General features: G+C 47.3%; 1 protein-coding gene across 8 annotated transcripts in view; it reads right to left on the bottom strand.

Moving 5' to 3' along the window:
* The window catches only part of UBR4 (ubiquitin protein ligase E3 component n-recognin 4), a 131,611-nt gene that overhangs the window by 48,884 nt on the left and 64,659 nt on the right, over positions 1-18,068 (bottom strand). For 4 of the 8 annotated variants that reach the window (XM_036115527.2, XM_036115531.2, XM_036115530.2 and 1 more), the window contains 12 exons: positions 17,114-17,244; positions 16,815-16,992; positions 16,246-16,350; positions 14,550-14,705; positions 13,348-13,522; positions 7,338-7,434; positions 6,576-6,683; positions 5,999-6,115; positions 4,643-4,852; positions 2,527-2,676; positions 889-1,116; positions 40-118 (listed from right to left, as the gene is read on the bottom strand). In XM_036115527.2, the coding sequence (XP_035971420.1) occupies positions 40-118; positions 889-1,116; positions 2,527-2,676; positions 4,643-4,852; positions 5,999-6,115; positions 6,576-6,683; positions 7,338-7,434; positions 13,348-13,522; positions 14,550-14,705; positions 16,246-16,350; positions 16,815-16,992; positions 17,114-17,244 (1,734 nt within the window). The remainder of the gene's footprint in view (positions 1-39; positions 119-888; positions 1,117-2,526; positions 2,677-4,642; positions 4,853-5,998; positions 6,116-6,575; positions 6,684-7,337; positions 7,435-13,347; positions 13,523-14,549; positions 14,706-16,245; positions 16,351-16,814; positions 16,993-17,113; positions 17,245-18,068) is intronic. The other 4 variants (XM_036115528.2, XM_036115536.2, XM_036115529.2 and 1 more) reach the window with 3 other exon arrangements.

The raw sequence follows: 18,068 nt of genomic DNA, 5'->3' as shown, positions 1-18,068 counted from the left end.
AACGAATGAACAGCCACCGGAAGTCGCTGCACTGCTTACAGTCGTCTTTGATGCAGAATTTCTGCCAGTTGATGGTTCGCTGGGCAGCAATCTCAGCACAAGCCTTCAGGTGCTCCATCTGAAATGGAAACCAATCGCCAGAACTGAGTAAGGCCACCAAGCAGCCCGCACCTACCACCCTGCAGCCTTGAGGGGTCTGTACGAGGCTGCTGACCAGGTGCCCCAGTGAACCTGGGACCAAGGCCCACACTGCAGCTCTTACTGAGCCTCCTCCGCTCAGCTCCCACCACACAAATGCCCTTCATTGGCAAGGGCCCTTCACACCACTCAGTAACACAGCAGGAAAGCTAGGCCATGATGGGAAACTACAACCCAGTTTACTCTCTTTTGTTTTCTTCCTCTCTTCCCGGTTTACTTCTTTCTTGTGAAAGCACGACAGTAAGGACACTAGTTTATAGGAGTGTATAATACTGAAGACGTTCTCGTCTATAGGCTCCCATGCAATATATTGTTTGCTTCCCCGAAGTCCGAACAATTTATCTTCAGACACATCATTTCTTTAGTATTCAAGGACAAAAACCAGAAGTTGGCAAATTCCAGGTCGACCCTGTCCATATGAGCCAGTAACACAGGTAAGAAGCCCAAGCCACTCCTCCCCATAATGGAGGAACCACTACCAGGTGGGAGTGAGAATGGTGAGGGGGAAATCGCAGATCCTGAAGCCAACTACACTTCATATACAGCATTATGGATCCACCCTGAGCTCAACTGTGGCCAGGCCGTTCTCTGAATACGTAAAAGCCCGGTACTCCTCCATCCTATTGCCTACCTGGCTGAGCCTCATCACATGCCCTCTCCCTGCCCCACCGTGCCCCTCGCCCCTCGTACCAGGCTGATGAGTGTGTCATACTGCAAGGCAGAGCCTGAACTGGCTGTAACCACACTTGCCCGGAGGAATATCCCCTGTTCCTCCAGCAGCTTCTTGATCCCACGCACGTGGGAGTCCAGAGTGTGCAAGTCCCGGAGCTGGCGGTACTTCTCCTTTGACCCACAGATGAAGAGCAGAAGTTTGCGGACTTGACGGCGCACAAACGGAGTTTGCTGGATCATCAGGTACTTGAGAGGAAAGGCAACACCAAGAGTCAATGACTCAGGACCTGTGCCAGCAGCAGCTCCCTGGGTGTCATGAACTGTTACTAAAATGGGTAAGAAACACACACCAAGCAATCTCCTCACGGCCAAGCTAGACTCCGGTGAATTCAGTACTCATTAAGGAGCCGGGAGAAAGCAAGCTGTCAAAGAGGGGAAAACAGCAATATTCCCGCTCCCCTCCTGGGAGTCCTTGGGAATCTACAGGGAAGCTGGCCTCCACTCCAGCCCACCCAGAATGAAATGGTCCAGAAAACAGATTCATAATCTTTCAGGTCAAAGAGGTGGGGAAGAGGCTGGGCTGTTCATCTATACAACCCGAAATTGTCATTTGGGGTTTGCTAACAGGTCATTCTTCCCAGAGTTAATCTCAAGCTTGCTGTGACAGCGTGACTACCGCCCCTCGGCTGCCTCCAAACCCACCCCACCGCACACTGTACTGCAATGGCCGGCCCAGAAGTGTGCGAACTACACTGCTCGTCTGCCGTCAGGGCCTGCCAACAGGGAACAAAAAGGGACACCAGAGGGCGCGAAGAAAAAACACCGGCTCCTTCCTGTCTGCTCTCCTGGCAGCAGCCCTTCGCTCTGACAGCCTCCACCAGCTCTTCGGTTTGTTCAAGGACAAACCAGTACGGCTGGTTCTAACCATCAGCTTCTTTCCACACTTCCAGAATCAAGCGCATCACTCCCCCTCAGAGCTCCTGGGGTACCAGAGGCAGCAGCCCCTCCGCAGGCCGACTCCTCTTCAGACACATGGCTGCCGGCGGCTGCTGCCCGCACCTGCGGTCTCTGTTTCAACACTCCCTGTTTTTCTCTTTGGTTCTTCAATGGCCCTCCAAACAATTCCCTATATTAAAATCTCTCTGTAATTGAACTAGTATGTTTTCTGTTTTCCAGACGGAGTTCAAATTATTAAACTCGTCCCTTATCGTCATATGCGGAAAGAGTCAAACGCAAAGAATCAGAAACTAAAGCCATGGCCTGTTGTGACATCCATCTTCCACGGCTTCACCACACAGTACACCCGGGGCAAGGCCCACCAGCGTGAGTGGCGCTGCTGGGGAAAACGCTCCCTGAGGGTGAGGACGGAAGGGGGCCATAGAGGCCGTCAGAGCCAGGGTGCCTGGGTGGCTCAGTCGGTTAAGCGCCTGCCTTCGGCTCAGGTCGTGATCCCAGGGTCCTGGCATTGAGCTCTGAGGCGGGCTCCCTGCTCAGTGGGAAGCCTGCTTCTCCCTCTCCCTCCCCCAACTCGTACTTGCACGCACATGCACGCTCTCTCTCTCAAATAAATAAAATCTTTTGAAGAATAAGAAAAAAGGCCATCACAGTCGAGGTGTCCTCTCCTTGAACGGCACATGGCCTGCGGCCTTCGCTTACCTCCGAAAGAAAGTAAAACCACGAATGATCAAAGACAGGAGGTGGGATTCGAGAGTTGGTGTCGGCAATCTTCTTGATTTGGTAAGGAAGCCTCAGGACCATCTCTGTCAGAAGCTGAGTATAGGCCTCAAACACATCAGCAGCATGACCCTAGGGGAAGAACATGTGTAAGGACCTGTGACGGACAGTTGTCCACAGCCACAATTAGGAAAAGGGCTAGTTTACTGCTCATTAGGCATAGCTTATATTGGAGCTGGTAAATGGTACCTTTCAAAGCTGGAGTCATCACAGCCTGACAGCTTGGTTTAAACCCAGCAAGGCCCCAGGCTCCGATGGACACAGATCTCACTTGTCTTAAAAGTTCCAAAATTTCACTCTGTGGGTTTTGACCCTGAACTGGCTGTATTCTGCTTACACAGAAATTAAACTTCTAATGGGATAAACAGTGGTGGTGAAGGATTTCTGACTTCCTGTGAGAGATGCAGTCTACTCCCCTAGAACCAAAACCTTCTGGGATAATAAGAGATATTTAAATAAACCAGGGTGGTGGCTCCTGGGTGGCTCAGTCAGTTGAGCAGCCAACTCTTAATTTCAGCTCGGGTCATGATCTCAGGGTCCTGGGACGGAGCCCCACTTTGGGCTCCGCACACAGAAGGGAGTCTGTTTGAAAATTCTCCCTCTTCCTCCGCCCCTCCCCTCACCCGCATGCGTGTGTGTCCATGCGCATGCGTGCTCTCTTTCTCTCCCCACCTCTCTGAAACAAATAAATCTTTTAAAAAGAAAGAAAGAGACCAGGACGGCCAGATCACTTAATGCATATCCCACAGAGGAGGAGGAGCTGAGGGGTGTGAGGATGGTGGAAGCGGTAGCTATCCTGCAGGCCGCATGGTGCCCTGGGAAGAGCCTGCAAGAATTTGGGGCACAACATGTCCCACGTATTCAATCACCAGTTACTCATCGGGTCTTTGCCAAGCAACTGGGGGTGCAAACAAGGGCAAGACTCCACATGTGTACACAGGGTGCTCTGGGGACCTGGGGAAAAGCCATCTCTATCTGACCTGCTAGCAGGAAGTGCATGTTGGGGAGGGTTTTCCCAGGACCCAGTGTGTGAGCCGGGTCGTGAAGGACTAGGAATTAGCTTAGAGGGGAAGGAAGTAATGGCAGAGGGAGAGAAGTTCAGGAGGACAGCAAGCAGGAAGGCAGTGTGCCACGTCTGGGGCAAGGCACAGGACGGTGGCTGCGTGCCGGGGTGCGGTCGTGACACAGCCAGGGAGCTAAGCAGACAGCTGGGTCCTCAAAGAACTCTTTGGCCTAAAAGTTATAGAAAACCAGCAAAGGGTTAAGAAAAGAGAAGGACATGATGCGATTCACGTTTTGTGCCTGTTCTATCCCTGTCTCAGTCAAAGCAGCTGGGAGCATGCAGCGAGGAACACACTGGTGCCGCCACTCAGACGCAAACGTGCAGAAACGGCAGGGACGACAGACAGGGACAGGCCCCAGGGCACTTAGCACGGGGCTTGACTGCGTCAGGTCACCCAGTGCTCCCAATGACCCTACACAGCAGATCCCGTGTGGAGCCTCAGTTTCCAGGTGTGCAAACCGAGGCACACGAAAGCCGCACAGAACTTGTCCGAGCTTCACAGCTGGTAAGTGGGAATGCTTGTTCCTGACTCACCTGATCAGAAAGATTATCTTCTAAACTAGCTCTCTCAAGGGCCTCTGATGACAGCAGGGGGAGTCTCTGACACACACACACACACACACACACACACACACACACACAACACACACACACACACAAGGACATGATCCACCTCTGACGTCACCCTGTGCCTGCTCACCTTTTTCTAAGGAGCTTAACATGAAAGGACAGACCAGTCTGATTTCATTCATTCAGTTCCTCTGCTTTACACGTTGTCAAGAGTCTGAACCCCAGCAGAAGGGTGGGAGAAGTGGTTATTCACTAAACTGCACCGAGATCAAAGCCCCCCAAGGCACTCGGTCTGCCTCCTGCAGCTCCCTGCCCTTGGCTCCTTCAGCCCTACTCACAGAGGGCGAAGAGGAGAGTGCTCTGGAGGAGGGCAGGAGCGGTCCTTCGTCCAGGGAAAGGCCTCACCTTCACATACTGACGGAGGAAGAATGGGCTCATGTCCGGTGGGGATGAAGTCGTATGTGGTTTCAGCAACTGGCTGGTAGCCACGGGCTCCTCGTCGTTCTGCTGGCTCTTCCAATACTCCAGCAGGGATTTGAGCACATGCAGGCAGTAGTCCACAGCACCGGAGCTCAGCAGGGCCGAGGCTGTGGCGCTGGAGATGAGGGAAGACGACTGGGGGGAAACAAGGAGGAGGCCAGAAAGGCTTGTGAGACCGTTGGGGGCAGGAGTAGGAAACTCCCCGGCGGTAGTCTCCAAGTGGGTCATTGGGGGAGGGAGCTCGTCTCTTGAGTTAGAAGTCCCCCAACTAACTCAAACACTCCCCCCAACTCTTTCCAACAATGGCATGGTAAGAACCAACCAACCCCAGGTCCCAGCTCCACTCGCCCACACACAGGTGCGAGAGGCCAAGGGGGCAAGGACTGGATAACCTTTCTCCTGGGACGGGCGGGTTTTCTTCTTCGCTGGGCAACTAGAAAAGAAGCCCATTTCAAGAACAAGAGAGAAGGGGCGCCTGGGTGGCTCAGTCATTAAGCGTCTGCCTTCGGCTCAGGTCATGGTCCCAGGGTCCTGGGATCGAGCCCCGCATTGGGCTCCCTGCTCTGCGGGAAGCCTGCTTCTCCCTCTCCCACTCCCCCTGCTTGTGTTCCCTCTCTGGCTGTCTTTCTCTCTGTCAAATAAATAAAATCTTTAAAAAAAAAAAAAAAAAAGAACAAGAGAGAAAACTTTCCACTCTAAGCACTTTTCAGCAACCCCACCCTCCCGGTAGGGGCTCTCCCCACCAAACTAGCTTCTGAAGGAGATGGGGTAAGTGATCACATGAATAAAAAGCAGGAGAAAAGCCACTGTAAATAAAACCATTAGGAGAGCCTTGCAAATCCCAGCAAACCCCACAGCTCATAAGCTCATTAAGATTGGATGCAGTTCAGCCTCCATTCCTACCTTCTCTGCTTTGTGTTAATCTCCTTTCCACCACGCACACACTGCTTTCTCTCTGCTTTATTACCATACCTTATAGCAACACACAGTAGGGGAATCCTCTTAGCCACCCTGTGCCTTGCAGAATAGTCCCCTCCTTTCAATAATGGGAACTTCCAAACCCTGTAACCCCTCCAATGGAGGGATTGCTGGAGAAGATCAGGGCTTGGAAGGGATTCTGAAAAAGGTGGTGGCTCTGCTCTTCAAGAGGTGACAGCTTAGAATCTTTCTCCTCTGAAGTGACAACAGCCTATTCTAACTATCACCTCTGCCCTCAGCCCTAGCACCAACCAGACAATCCTCTTACCTTTCCCCACACCCATGTGCTCAAAGCAACAGTACCTCACAGATGGAAGACTTGGATCCGGATTTGGTGCGGGACATGAAGACACTCAGGAGTCTCATTACTACCAGATGGACTTCATTCAGGGCACTGCGCTCATTCTTCCTGGAGACATCCTGTAGGCAGAAGCAGAGCCCAGAAGCCCACGCTTACTTTAAGCTTGAGGCGTCCTCTCAACAAGGTTCCCTCCAGCCTATCAGCACTAACTGTTCCTCACATGGAATCAGAGTCAAAACAGGCACCAACGCCCCCAAGGACTACACCCGGATTACCTAGAGGCCGATGTGCTTAAAAGGCCGTATTAAGATACAAACAACTAATTTATTGTTTTCAGCTTAGGGAGCTACAAAAGGTCCGTGAGGACAGGGACTTGGTCTGTTCCTCATTTATGTCCAGATCCAACAGGAGTCCTGGGCCAAAGGAGGCCCTGCCAACATTTTTGTTGAATCCACAGAACTGGAGCCCTCAGTGGGTGGTTATGCCCAAAACTAAGTGAAGTTCCTCTAAGAGAAGGATGACAAGCTGTAAACGGACCTCAGTCCCTGTTTCTCACATGGCAGGACTCTCCAATCTTACCTTTTTGTCCATGCCCAGTTCAGCAATTAGCTGAGAGAGCAGGTTATCCAGGGCCCCCTTGTCTTTCTCATCTTCTCCATCCAGATCTGTAGTGAGCATCAGGATGACCTGGAAGTCAACAGAGAGGTAAAACATGAGCTCCAGGACCCTAAAGACGACTCCAAACGCAGGGGGTTCAGAAGAAATCCCAATCTTCCTGACTGCCCTGTCAATCGTAACTGCAATCCACGAGAAGGTCCTACATCCCAAGGTATCCGAAGTTTAAGTGTCCAGAGTCAGAAGTGTCAATTTTTGGCATGTGCCACACTTGGCATCACAAAAAATGTTTTGCAAAGAGTTTGCAAAACGAATTGACTAAACTACATTATAACCAACCAAAGTGGCTTGACAGAGGACAGTGTGCTGTGCTCAAAAGTAAAGAACTTTCTGCCTAAGAGGAAGGCAGCTAGTGGGAGAACAGCTACCAGACCACATTCCAACACGGTGTTAATAAATACTACACACTACGAATCTCTGGGGCAGACATTTGCTCCTGGCTCTGTCAATAACTAGCTGGATGACTGCAGACATCTTTTTAAATTCTCTGACCCTTGGCCTTTTCATCTAGAGAGTTAAGGGCTATAACTTGCAGTTCAAAACTGCATTCCATTATTCTATGACCTAACACCAACAAAAGCCTACAGAGCCTCTAGAAGAGAGATGTGAGCATGCTGAAGGATGGTCCAACCATAATGTGACAGACCCAGATGAACTGAGGGATACCTGCATGTACGGGATGGCCCGGACACCTCCAACATTTCGTAACTGGGGCAAGGTTTGCAGTAGTCTCTCCAACAGCATCAGACGGACCATGTGCAGCCTAAAAGGCCAAGGAAAATACATGAGATGTGAGCTAGTTCACAACCACTAACCAGCTGAATACAGTTCTTTCCTCCTGCCACCAAAGTAAACAAGGAGCCTACTGCTTAGAAACAATCCTACCATTAGCAAAATGTTCAGAAATGCCTATTTGGTAACACCACCAACACAGAAGGAGCAATCTCGCTCTGTTAAAAGGAACAAACTAGTCCAAAATACAACTGATGGCCCTGAAAGCCTGCTATGGGAAAAGTTAATATTTCTCAAACAATCAGCCCTAGTTGTTCTCAGCAGCAAAATCAAACCTTTAGTAGTGCACTCTATGGCCTTTTCCAACACATGGCCACATTCTGCCTCCAGGCATTATCTTCTGGGATTCCTCCATATACAAAGTCTGCAACGTCCGGTTGCACAGTGACCCAGTCCTTTCTTTTTCTTGCTTCCCAGAAGGCCTGGCACTGCTTTACCCTCTCAACTCGCCTACCATTTTTCCTAGTGAAAAATTCAATCTCCACTCTACGCTTTCCACACTGGACCCATGAGTTCTCCCGTATATTCAACGGGGCACTAACTAAGCCTTCTTCATCTGCAGATACACAGCTGGGCTTCCCTACTAAATGTGTGCCTCAAGATCTATAGTGAATATGCTGATTCAAGAGAGGACCAAAATGAAAATGAATTAATTAGGGTCCTGTTGACAATCTGGCTGGCAGTCTCACCTAACACAATCTTACACAGATGAAGAACACATTTGCTGAATCAATTAATGGCTTCACTCTCATAGTTTTGTAAACTGTTCTTGCTTCATTTTACTTTATAGACTGTGTATAACAAACCACAAGCCTACATATGCATAAAAAAGTGATTTTCCTGTATTACATATCCTAGGAGATATCCAGAATATTTTCAAAACATTAAAGTTTGAATCAAAGTATGGGGTCTTACTTGATCAATAAATGCCCATGATTCCAAAAGTAACTCAAAGGAATGAGCTAATAAAAGTCCTTCAGAATACGGTCGCACATAAAAGCTCACACATACATCCAAAGAATAAAGCAAGCTGCATAGGAACCACAAATGAATAAGAATTGCTCAGGAATGTACAAGATATAGCAAAGAAAAGTAATAGGATGGTAGCAGTTCAAATTTAGCAGTTCACTTTATACTTTCAGGATAAAACACAGCAAGCTTTGAGATGGATGAAAATCTTCAGATTGGCAGAACATACTTGTGAATACACATGTATGAATGAAAAAGTCAACAAAATGAGCAAAGTCTGGACCCGGACCAAGATGTTGCCAGACTATTGGCTTTTCAAACTCTTAGAATCTAACAAAAAAAGTAAACCCTATACCAAAAATTACAATTTCCTTTTCTTTAGTGACTTAAAATAAAAACAAGTTAGTTATTATTATTATTATAAACAAGTCATTTAACAATTGCTCGATTAACTTATCCCTGACAAAAAAAAGTTTGCTTAAAACCACTTTAGGGGTGCCTGGGTGGCTCAGTTGGTTGTCTGCCTTTGGCTCGGGTCATGACCCCAGGGTCCTGGGATCGAGCCCCACGTTGGGCTCCCTGCTCTGCGGAGAGCCTGCTTCTCCCTCTCCTCCCCACTCCTGCTCTCACTAGCTCTGTCGCTATCTCTCTCTCTCAAATAAACAGAATCTTTAAAAAAAAAAAAAACTTTATAGACTTCTATTACTAACATGGCTAGGTTACCTAAAATGGCCCTCCTAAAAACACTAAAAATCCTAAGACAGAACATCATTTTAGAAGCAATGCTGTGTCTCAAGAAACGTGAAAGGATTGCAATCACATAGTATGTTCCCCAACCATAGTAAATTAAACTGTAAATTAGTAACAGAAAAATAATTAGAAAATCCCCAAAGGTTTGGAAATTTAGCAACACACTTCTAAATATCCTACAGGCCAAAGATGAAAATCAAAACAGAATTTAGAAAACATTCTGAACTGAAGAGCAATAAAAATATAACACACCAAAATCTATGCCAAAGCAGACTTTAAAGCAAAGCACAGAAATATTTAGCTTCAAATATGTATTTAATAAAATCAATGATTTAAGCTTCCATCTTCTTAAGCTAAAAAAAGAACAAAGAAATCTCAAAAGATAATATAAAAGCTTATTAAGCAGAGAAAGAAAATATTAACAGTGGAAATAAAACAGAAAGCAGACATAAAACAGAAAAACCAAAGCTAAAAGTCAGTTCCTTGTAAATAAAGTTGGTAACTCCAAGGAAAACCGACCTTTGAAAAAAGAACACACCCATAAGTTACCAACATTAAAAATGGAAAAAAGTACATCACTACAGACCCTTAGGACATTAAAAGCATGATTAAGAAAAAAAAGGTCATGGGAGCTCCTGGGTGGCTCAGTTGATTAAGCGTCTGACTCTTGATTTCGGCTTAGATCATGATCTCAGGTCGTGAGATCGATCTTCATATCTGGGCTCTGTGCTCAGTGTTCAGTGGAGAGTCTGCCTGAGATTCTGTCCCTCTCCCTCTGCCCCTCTCTCCTACCCATGCGTGTGCATGCACTTTCTCTCTAAAATAAATTTTTAAAAATCTTAAAAAAAAAAAAAAAAAGATTATGAACTTTATGTCAATAAAGTCGACAACTTAAATAAAATGAACAAATTCCTTGAAAAGCACAACATACCAAAACTGACATAGGAAGAAACAAATAATTCTGTATCATTTAAAGAATGAACCTGTAATTTTAAATCTTCCTTTAAAGAAAGTCCAGACCCAGATGACTCCACTGCTGAATTTTTACAAGAATTTATAGACGAAATAGTATCAGTCTCACACGAACTCTTCTATTTTTTTCTTGCTTCCAAGAGTCGGACACTTAACCGACTGAGCCACCCAGGTACCCCTGTATTTGTGATGTTTTCTGATGCCTGCTACTCAAATAGATCTTAAGAAGCCATAAATAATTAAGCACAGTGATTTTTTTTTAAAGAAAAAAATATTACGAGATATGGAAAAGAAAACAAGATGGTTAAAACATGGATGTAAGTAGAGTCCCAGGAAGAAAAATGACAGAAAATGAAGCCGAAGCAGTATCTGAGGAGATTAACAGATGAGCATTTTCTAGAATAAAAGACACTAACCCAAACATTCAAGATTCCCAAAGACCACTAAGCAGAACAAATGTAAAGAAATCGATCCTGGGCGCCTGGGTGGCTCAGTTGGTTAAGTCACTGCCTTCGGCTCAGGTCATGATCTCAGGGTCCTGGGATCAAGCCCCACGTCTGAGTCTCTGCTCAGCGGGGAATCTGCTTCTCCCTCTCCCTCTGCACCCCCCAATTGTGCATGCACGCACACTCGCTCTCTCTCTCCCTCTCAAATAAATAAAACTTAAGAAGAGAAAAAAGAAATCCATCCTAACTGTATCCCAAAAAACAATGACAAAGATCTTATAAGCAGCAAGTAAGGACACTATTTTCAAAGAAGCAGTGGTTATGATAGCAGGTGACTTCTTACTGGCAATAACAGTGGATATCATTTTCACTTTGGGGGGAGAAAAACTATCAGCACAAAACTGTATACCCATCAAAAACGTGTCCACAAAATGTGAGCTGAATGAAGACATTTCCAGACTAAGAAAATCTGCTCAAAAGTAGTGGCCCTCCCCTAATGGAAAATCTAAACGACGCATTTCAAGAAGAAATGATCCCAGACAGAAGGTCTGACATGCACAAGCAAATGTTGAACACAGAATGTGGTAAACATGTGAGTAAATCTGAACAAACACTGACCACGTAAACTACATGAAATAGCAACAATACCTTGAAAGCTTCAAAGGCCTTTTTTTTTTTTAAGATTTTATTTATTTATTTGACAGAGAGAGACACAGCGAGAGAGGGAACACAAGCAGGGCGAGTGGAGTGGGAGAAGCAGGCCCCCCGCTGAGCAGAGAGCCTGATGCGGGGCTCGATCCCAGGACTCTGGGATCATGACCTGAGTCGAAGGCAGACACTTAACGACTGAGCCACCCAGGCACCCCAGGCCTTTTTTGAAAAAGAATTAAAACACACAAAAATAACAGCTTAAAAATTGATAAGAAGGGACCAAGTCTTCTAAGGTCCTCTATATTATGCAGGAAGAAGATGCAGCTGTGAGTGAACTTTAGTTTTGGGTAAGTTAAATGTACATGTTGAAATGAACAGGATAACCACCAAAAGACTGGAAACAGTGAACAACCTCCAAACATGGGAGGGAGGGGCAGAGAAAAGAAAAGGGATGAAAACATAGCAAATCGACCCAAAAGAGGACTGCAAAGACAGAAGGAAACAGAAACAGGCAAAACAAATAAGCAGCAGGAAGCAAATGGTAGGCATAAATTCCAATTCATCAGTAATGAACACTAATCACAAACAAACTTAACTGTGTCAATTAACAAGCAATGGCAGACTGGATTAAAAATGTTTTAAATAAATTCCAAAAAACAAAAAATCACAAAGACCACATTCTCTGAACACATGGAATTAACCTAGAAATCCTGTTAAAAGAGAGAAAAAAAGGTTAAGTAAAAACCCCTTTATGGGGCGCCTGGGTGGCTCAGTTGGTTAAGCGACTGCCTTCGGCTCAGGTCATGATCCTGGAGTCCCTGGATCGAGTCCCGCATCGGGCTCCCTGCTCGGCGGGGAGTCTGCTTCTCCCTCTGACCCTCCCCCCTCTCATGTACTCGCTCTCTCTCATTCTCTCTCTCAAATAAAAATAAATAAAATCTTTAAAAAAAAAAAAAAAAAAAACCTTTATGGTAAGATGTTAAAAAACAGATTCCAGGGCGCCTGGGTGGCTCAGTTGGTTAAGCGACTGCCTTCAGCTCAGGTCGTGATCCTGGAGTCCCGGGATCGAGTCCCACATCGGGCTCCCTGCTCAGCAGGGGGTCTGCTTCTCCCTCTGACCCTCTTCCCTCTCGTGCTCTCTGTCTCTCATTCTCTCTCAAATAAATAAATAAAAAATCTTTAAAAAAAAAAAAAAAAAAAACAGATTCCAACAAAATATCATCACTTATTGGAGCCAGAGGTTCCCCCTCATCCAAGAGATGTTCCAAGAAATGAAGTTGAAACAGCAGGAAACGGAGTATGGGAGACACTCCCTGATGTCCTCTGAAAATGTCTCATGAATGACAGCTTCAGTGACCTTTTATTTGGATAGAAATCATTGAGTCCAAAATGCTTGTTGATGATTTCTGCACTGCACTAACGTGATAATCTTGGGCCTCAACAAATTTAACAAACATTAGATCACAAATATATTTCTCTAGTCTCCCCTCTCCGTTAAGACTATGTGTGCCCCACCAATCCAGTAGCAACCACCAGAACTTCTTGAAGGGGATGGATTAGGATTTTATAGGTTACTTTCAATTTGCCAAATGCCCTACCACTGGTATCTCCAGACATAGATATGTATTTGCTCTTGTCTTAATTCTCTGTTACCTTGTAAACGTACTGAACAAGGAGCCATTTCTAGCATATATGTAATAGCTAATCACCGGTGAGCCTAGAACAGTGCCACTTGTAACAAGAATGCTATGAAGTGGGTTTATGGGTAATGACGAAACAAGAAAGATCTGAGCAGGAGAATACACATTTTCACGACAATCACTTTACAGTGACTAAGAGAATATTGGGGGGGCCTTAAGAGAAAAACCACATTCTATTCTCTCTGCAGTTAACTTGATATAGTTCTAATCAGGACGAAGAATACAGATCTAGAATGCTTCCTAAGATCTTGAACCGTTTCCTGAGTTTATTAACCTGTATATTAAAAAAAAAAAAAAAACACTATTATCATCACTCTACCTCCTGCAACTGATCCATCACCTTATTCCTGAAATACTCTCCCATAACCTCTTGACTGCAAATGACCCAGTCCTAACCTGTTGCTAGCGTGGACATCTCCTTCCCCTTCCCCTTCTCCTTCTCCCTCGGAGCCATCTCCCTCCTGGTGTCCGGTGGTGGTGCTGATGGCGCCAGTGCTTGAGCTGACACTTCCTGGTCCAGCTGGGTGCCCCTCCACTGTGGCATCACCGTAAGCACTGCTCCGGCCGGATACTGAAGGGAAATGGTTAAAAAAAAGTATAAATCAAATCCCCAAGCATGACAGAATCCAATGCACTCTGAAGTCAGCAATAGTTCAGGGACGACTGTTAGCTTCAGAGAATTTTTTCTTCTGTGTGAAGAAGAGAATAAATAAGGACTGAATTCAAGATTTTGACCCCAGAGCACTATGTAAGACTCTGAGGGCAGCTACTCATCCTTCTACGGTATGTAAGATCCACCTACAAGAACTATCTCTGCTGCTGATAAATTTCCATCTCCTAACCCAAGGGAAATGTACATGATGGAACTCTAGGAATTATCAGCTACTCAACACCTTCCGTAAAATATTTTCTGATCTAATTTTTAACCACAGGCTGGTTTACAAGGTCAAACCAAAATGGCATGCCTCCTCATTCCACAGCCCCACTGCCATCAGCCAGCAGACTGTGATGGTGGCCCGCTATGTTAACAGAAAGATTGCCTGGGGCGCCTGGGTGGCTCAGTCGGTTAAACCTCTGCCTTCAGCTCAGGTCACGATCCCAGGGTCCTGGGATCAAGCCCTGAGTCAGGCTCCCTGCTCAGCGAGAGCCTGCTTCTCCCTCTCCCTCTGCCTACTGCTCTGCCTACTTGTGCTCTCTCTGTGTCTGTCAAATAAATAATCTTTAGGAAAAAAAAAAAGAAAGATTGCCCAACACAGCTTCCCCCAACAGAGGGGACAAAAGCCACAGTATGATGGACTTCAAGGTCATACCATAACTATTTTAGATTACTCCTGATTTGGGATAATGCACATCCTTGCTTTCCTCCAGTGAGACACAATTAAAAACTGCCTGTAAGATGTTCCAACACTAACCACCGTTGTGCCTAAGCTCTTATCACTAAACATTTGAAACTCCGGTGTTGAGGTCAAATGAATTCCACCAGATGTTCAGTGAGCCCTCAAAAATTCCCTTTGCTGACACCAATCCCAGGAGCCAGGCAGAGATTCCTAGTGCGCTCCCGCCCCGGCCCAAGGAGATCAGGACCCCAGCCATATTACCACTGTGCTCGCCAGCCACCGAGTCCACGGCGCTTCCCCCGCTCTCCGAGCCCACGCTACCACCATGGTCGGCAGGGGAGGTCCGAAGGGTGGAGCCGTCAGTTGCTGCCGTGCTGCCCTCGTCGTCCGAGGCTGGAGCTGAGAGAGTAACGAGAGCTGTTACAGGTAAAAACCCCTCCTGGGGGCGACAGCATCAGACCACATAGCGCAGAGGACACAGTGCAGTTTATATATCCTGTCATCGAAGGAAAAAGGGAAAGATTTGCTTTGCTGGTTCATCACCAACAGGAACAAACACTATACACGGTGAGTTGCAAACGATACTGAGACAGAGGGAAACCCCAGTGCGCTGGGCATTTCCTTTGCCGCTACGCTATAGTGCAAGTAGACAGCGCAGAGATCCAACGAGAATCTATGATGTGGACGCTCAGTTTTCTAGCTAGAATGCCTCACGGCCACCATTGTCTAGGTGTTACTGACACCTGCTGAGATCAGAAACTACCCATTACCATTCAAAGCACGGGACTCTGAATTTTAATGAGACTTGTTTTGCAATCAGTTAATTTGTGCTTATGTTAGGAAACCACTTATCATGAGCTCTTGAATCAACCTTGGTTTGTTGGTTGGTTGGTTTGCTCAGGTGGTCCAGAGGGGAGCTCATGGGGAAATTTCACCCCTCCTCATCCTCCTCCTCAGACGCTAAGAATGAAGCAAGGAAATCCCCCAGAGACAGCCACAGCATCCAGGATCAGGGCTGAGCTGAGACAGGAGGACAATGCTGGATGAGATACATGGGGGAGGAAAGCCAAGACAGCCACAGAGCACAAGAGGAACACAATCAGCCCAGCACGACAGCCACCTCCAAGCCTGAGGAGACCGCAGCTAACGAGAACTGAGAAAAGCGACACGCATGGCAGCAGATGAGAGGGGACAGCCTATGTCTCCCTTTCTCTTCTACCCAGGGTAACGCTCCCAAGAGAAGAGAAAGAAAGGGAAGAAAGGAAGAAAGAAATACAGGGAAGCAGCACTCGGGAAAACTCTAAATCAACCCTTCCATTCCTCAGGACTTGATTTTCCGGGGGATTATTCAGGTGTTCCCTCCTTCTCTATTTAGTCCAACTCTCTACTCAGGACATTTTTTTTCCTTTATCAGATCAGCAGAGATTGAGCGTAAAGACAAAAGAGGTCTAAAGAGTTCCTATGAATTTTAAGTGTCCACACACCCCTACCTCCCAAGCTCACAGCCCTGACAGTGAGCCACGCTGACCTGAAGCAGGACTCGGCTTCTTGCAGCTTCACTTTTATTTGTAAATGAAGAGAAAACAGTACATGGCATGAGCTCTCTCTACTTCTTGTCTCCCTGCTCCTGATGTCTAAAACGTCCGGACTCTGGTGGAGAGCCCTGAAAGCTGTCACTGCAGCCCTACAGCTGACCACCCTGCAAGCCGCTCTCTCGGCCTCTCCCTGGGAACCAGCAGGAGCCAGGCAGCATGCAAAGTGGAAGGAAGCAGAGCCATGAGCGCCTTTGCCGAGCTGCAGCACTGTGCCCTCCGCGCCCGCATTTCTAAAGCAAAGGCAGAAGCAGGAAGTCCAGAATGGCCTGTCAAAGCAGCTGCCCGTTCCACTCTCACAGCACTAGAAACAAGGCCAGAGGGTCCTGGGGCCCTGAGCCGTGCTCCTTGCCGTGGACAGTTACCTGATGCTGTGGTGTCAGAGAGGGTTCCTGCGTCCAGAGAGGAAGAGCTGGGTGCCTGGCCGGATAGCCCCAGGCTCTGCAGGCCCAGGGCACTGCTGCTGCTGCCTGGGAAACAAGTGGAGAGTGAGCACAGCATTCCCTCCAGACCCCATCCACAGCACTGCTTTGGCCACCTGCTGCCCTCGGGAGTCTAAACTCACCAGCGTGTGACCCCCTCTGGCCTAGAGGAAGTTAATCAACAGCCACCACTGTCTACCCACCAAGTTTGGTTACAGACACGGTGGAAGGCTTCCTTCAACTCAGGCAGGACACAGGCTGGAGGAATCTAACGGATTTGGGAGGAAAGAACCCCAAAGACCAAACTAGCGGAAATGAGGAGATGGGCTCCCAGACGGCAAGTCCCAGCACGTCCCCTCTCACTCTCCACCTGTGTCTCTGAACAGCTCTCGCCCAGATCAACCTCTCCCCAAATCTGGGGACAAGCTAAGTCAGCTGGGTATCAGTAACTGCCAAACCCTCTCTGCTGTGCAAGGCCACCGGGCGGCTCTGTTCCTGGCATTGCCTTCTACCTTGCTGGTCCTGCTGCAGGCTCAGGGCAATGGCTAGTTCAACCATGGTCTCGTCATCTGCATCAGGCGGGATGTCCAGCATGGGGGGGAAGCCCTCTGCGCCTGCCAGCAGGGCCTCCAGGGGAGAGGGGTTGCCATTGTTGACATTTTCGGCTGTCTCCAGCACCATCGACTCAGACTGCAGAGAGAAAGCTCTGTCAGTGTCCCATGGTAAATGGCAGCTTTTTCAAGTCCACAGAATGAGAGCCGGAGGGGAGTTGTGAAACTCTTTCTCCCCTCTGCTGCTGCCAGAGACTCACCACCATCTCAAAATCTCCATGGTCCACCTCACTCTGTTCCTGGCTTTCCTGACGGATGTGACCACCATTCGGAATCCCTGATGACTGCATTTTCTCGTCTGCGTCATCATCGTCATCATCATCCTTGTCTCCTGAGTCAGAGAAACCCCAGTCACCTGAAGGTGCCTATTCTTTCCTCCCTCAGCATGTGGTGTGGTAAGTCACAAGGCAACATAAACCCAAGACAAGCTACCAGTGAGAGCCCTGTGCTTTAGAGGGAAGCCTTATCCTCCCACTTCCTGGACCTAGCGGAATCTGGCAAGACGGGGTTGGCAGTGACAGCTTGCCCCCTTAGGAAAACACTTTCCCAGCAGATGACATGACAAAAACAAAAACAAAAAAACAAAAAAACGAAACAAACAAACAAAAAAAACCTTGGATTCCCAAGAGATTTCCAAGGGCAGAGAAATATAAGACCAGTAGGCCCCATGAGCTCCCACCAACTGCCAGGAGACCTTGGGCAAGACCGGGAAAATAATACACTGGAGATGTTTATCTGTGATGTCATAGCAGCTTGGAGTATCATTTCGCTCCTGTCCAAAATAACTGGGTCAGTTTAGTTGTTTTCCCTTATGAGAAGAACCAGAACTGAAATGTAAAACCATCGAATGGAAACTTAAGGACACCACTACAGGTCCTGCCCAGGCTGGCTTCTGTGTTTAAGTGTGAAGCCCTTCTAATAAAGGAGAAGTCAGGGTTAGACTCTTAATTGTCAGAAGAGGGTGGAGCCCTCACCACTCACTGGGTTGTGCGGTTGTGAAAAGCATGAAAGCATGAGACCGTGGCCTGAAATGGAAACATCAACTCCCTGTACTCTAGTTTCTTGCCACAGAAAAAAGGCACACATTGTTGCCTAACTCAGGCTTACGTCAATTAATGATATTCAGGGAAGATTATCTGAAGATCACCAAGTTGC

Source organism: Halichoerus grypus, chromosome 5 (genome assembly GCF_964656455.1).
Source record: "Halichoerus grypus chromosome 5, mHalGry1.hap1.1, whole genome shotgun sequence".
In the NCBI taxonomy this organism is placed as follows: domain Eukaryota; kingdom Metazoa; phylum Chordata; class Mammalia; order Carnivora; family Phocidae; genus Halichoerus; species Halichoerus grypus.
The sequence above is the reverse complement of the archived record's forward strand: the minus strand, read 5'-3'. Positions and strand labels throughout refer to the sequence as shown.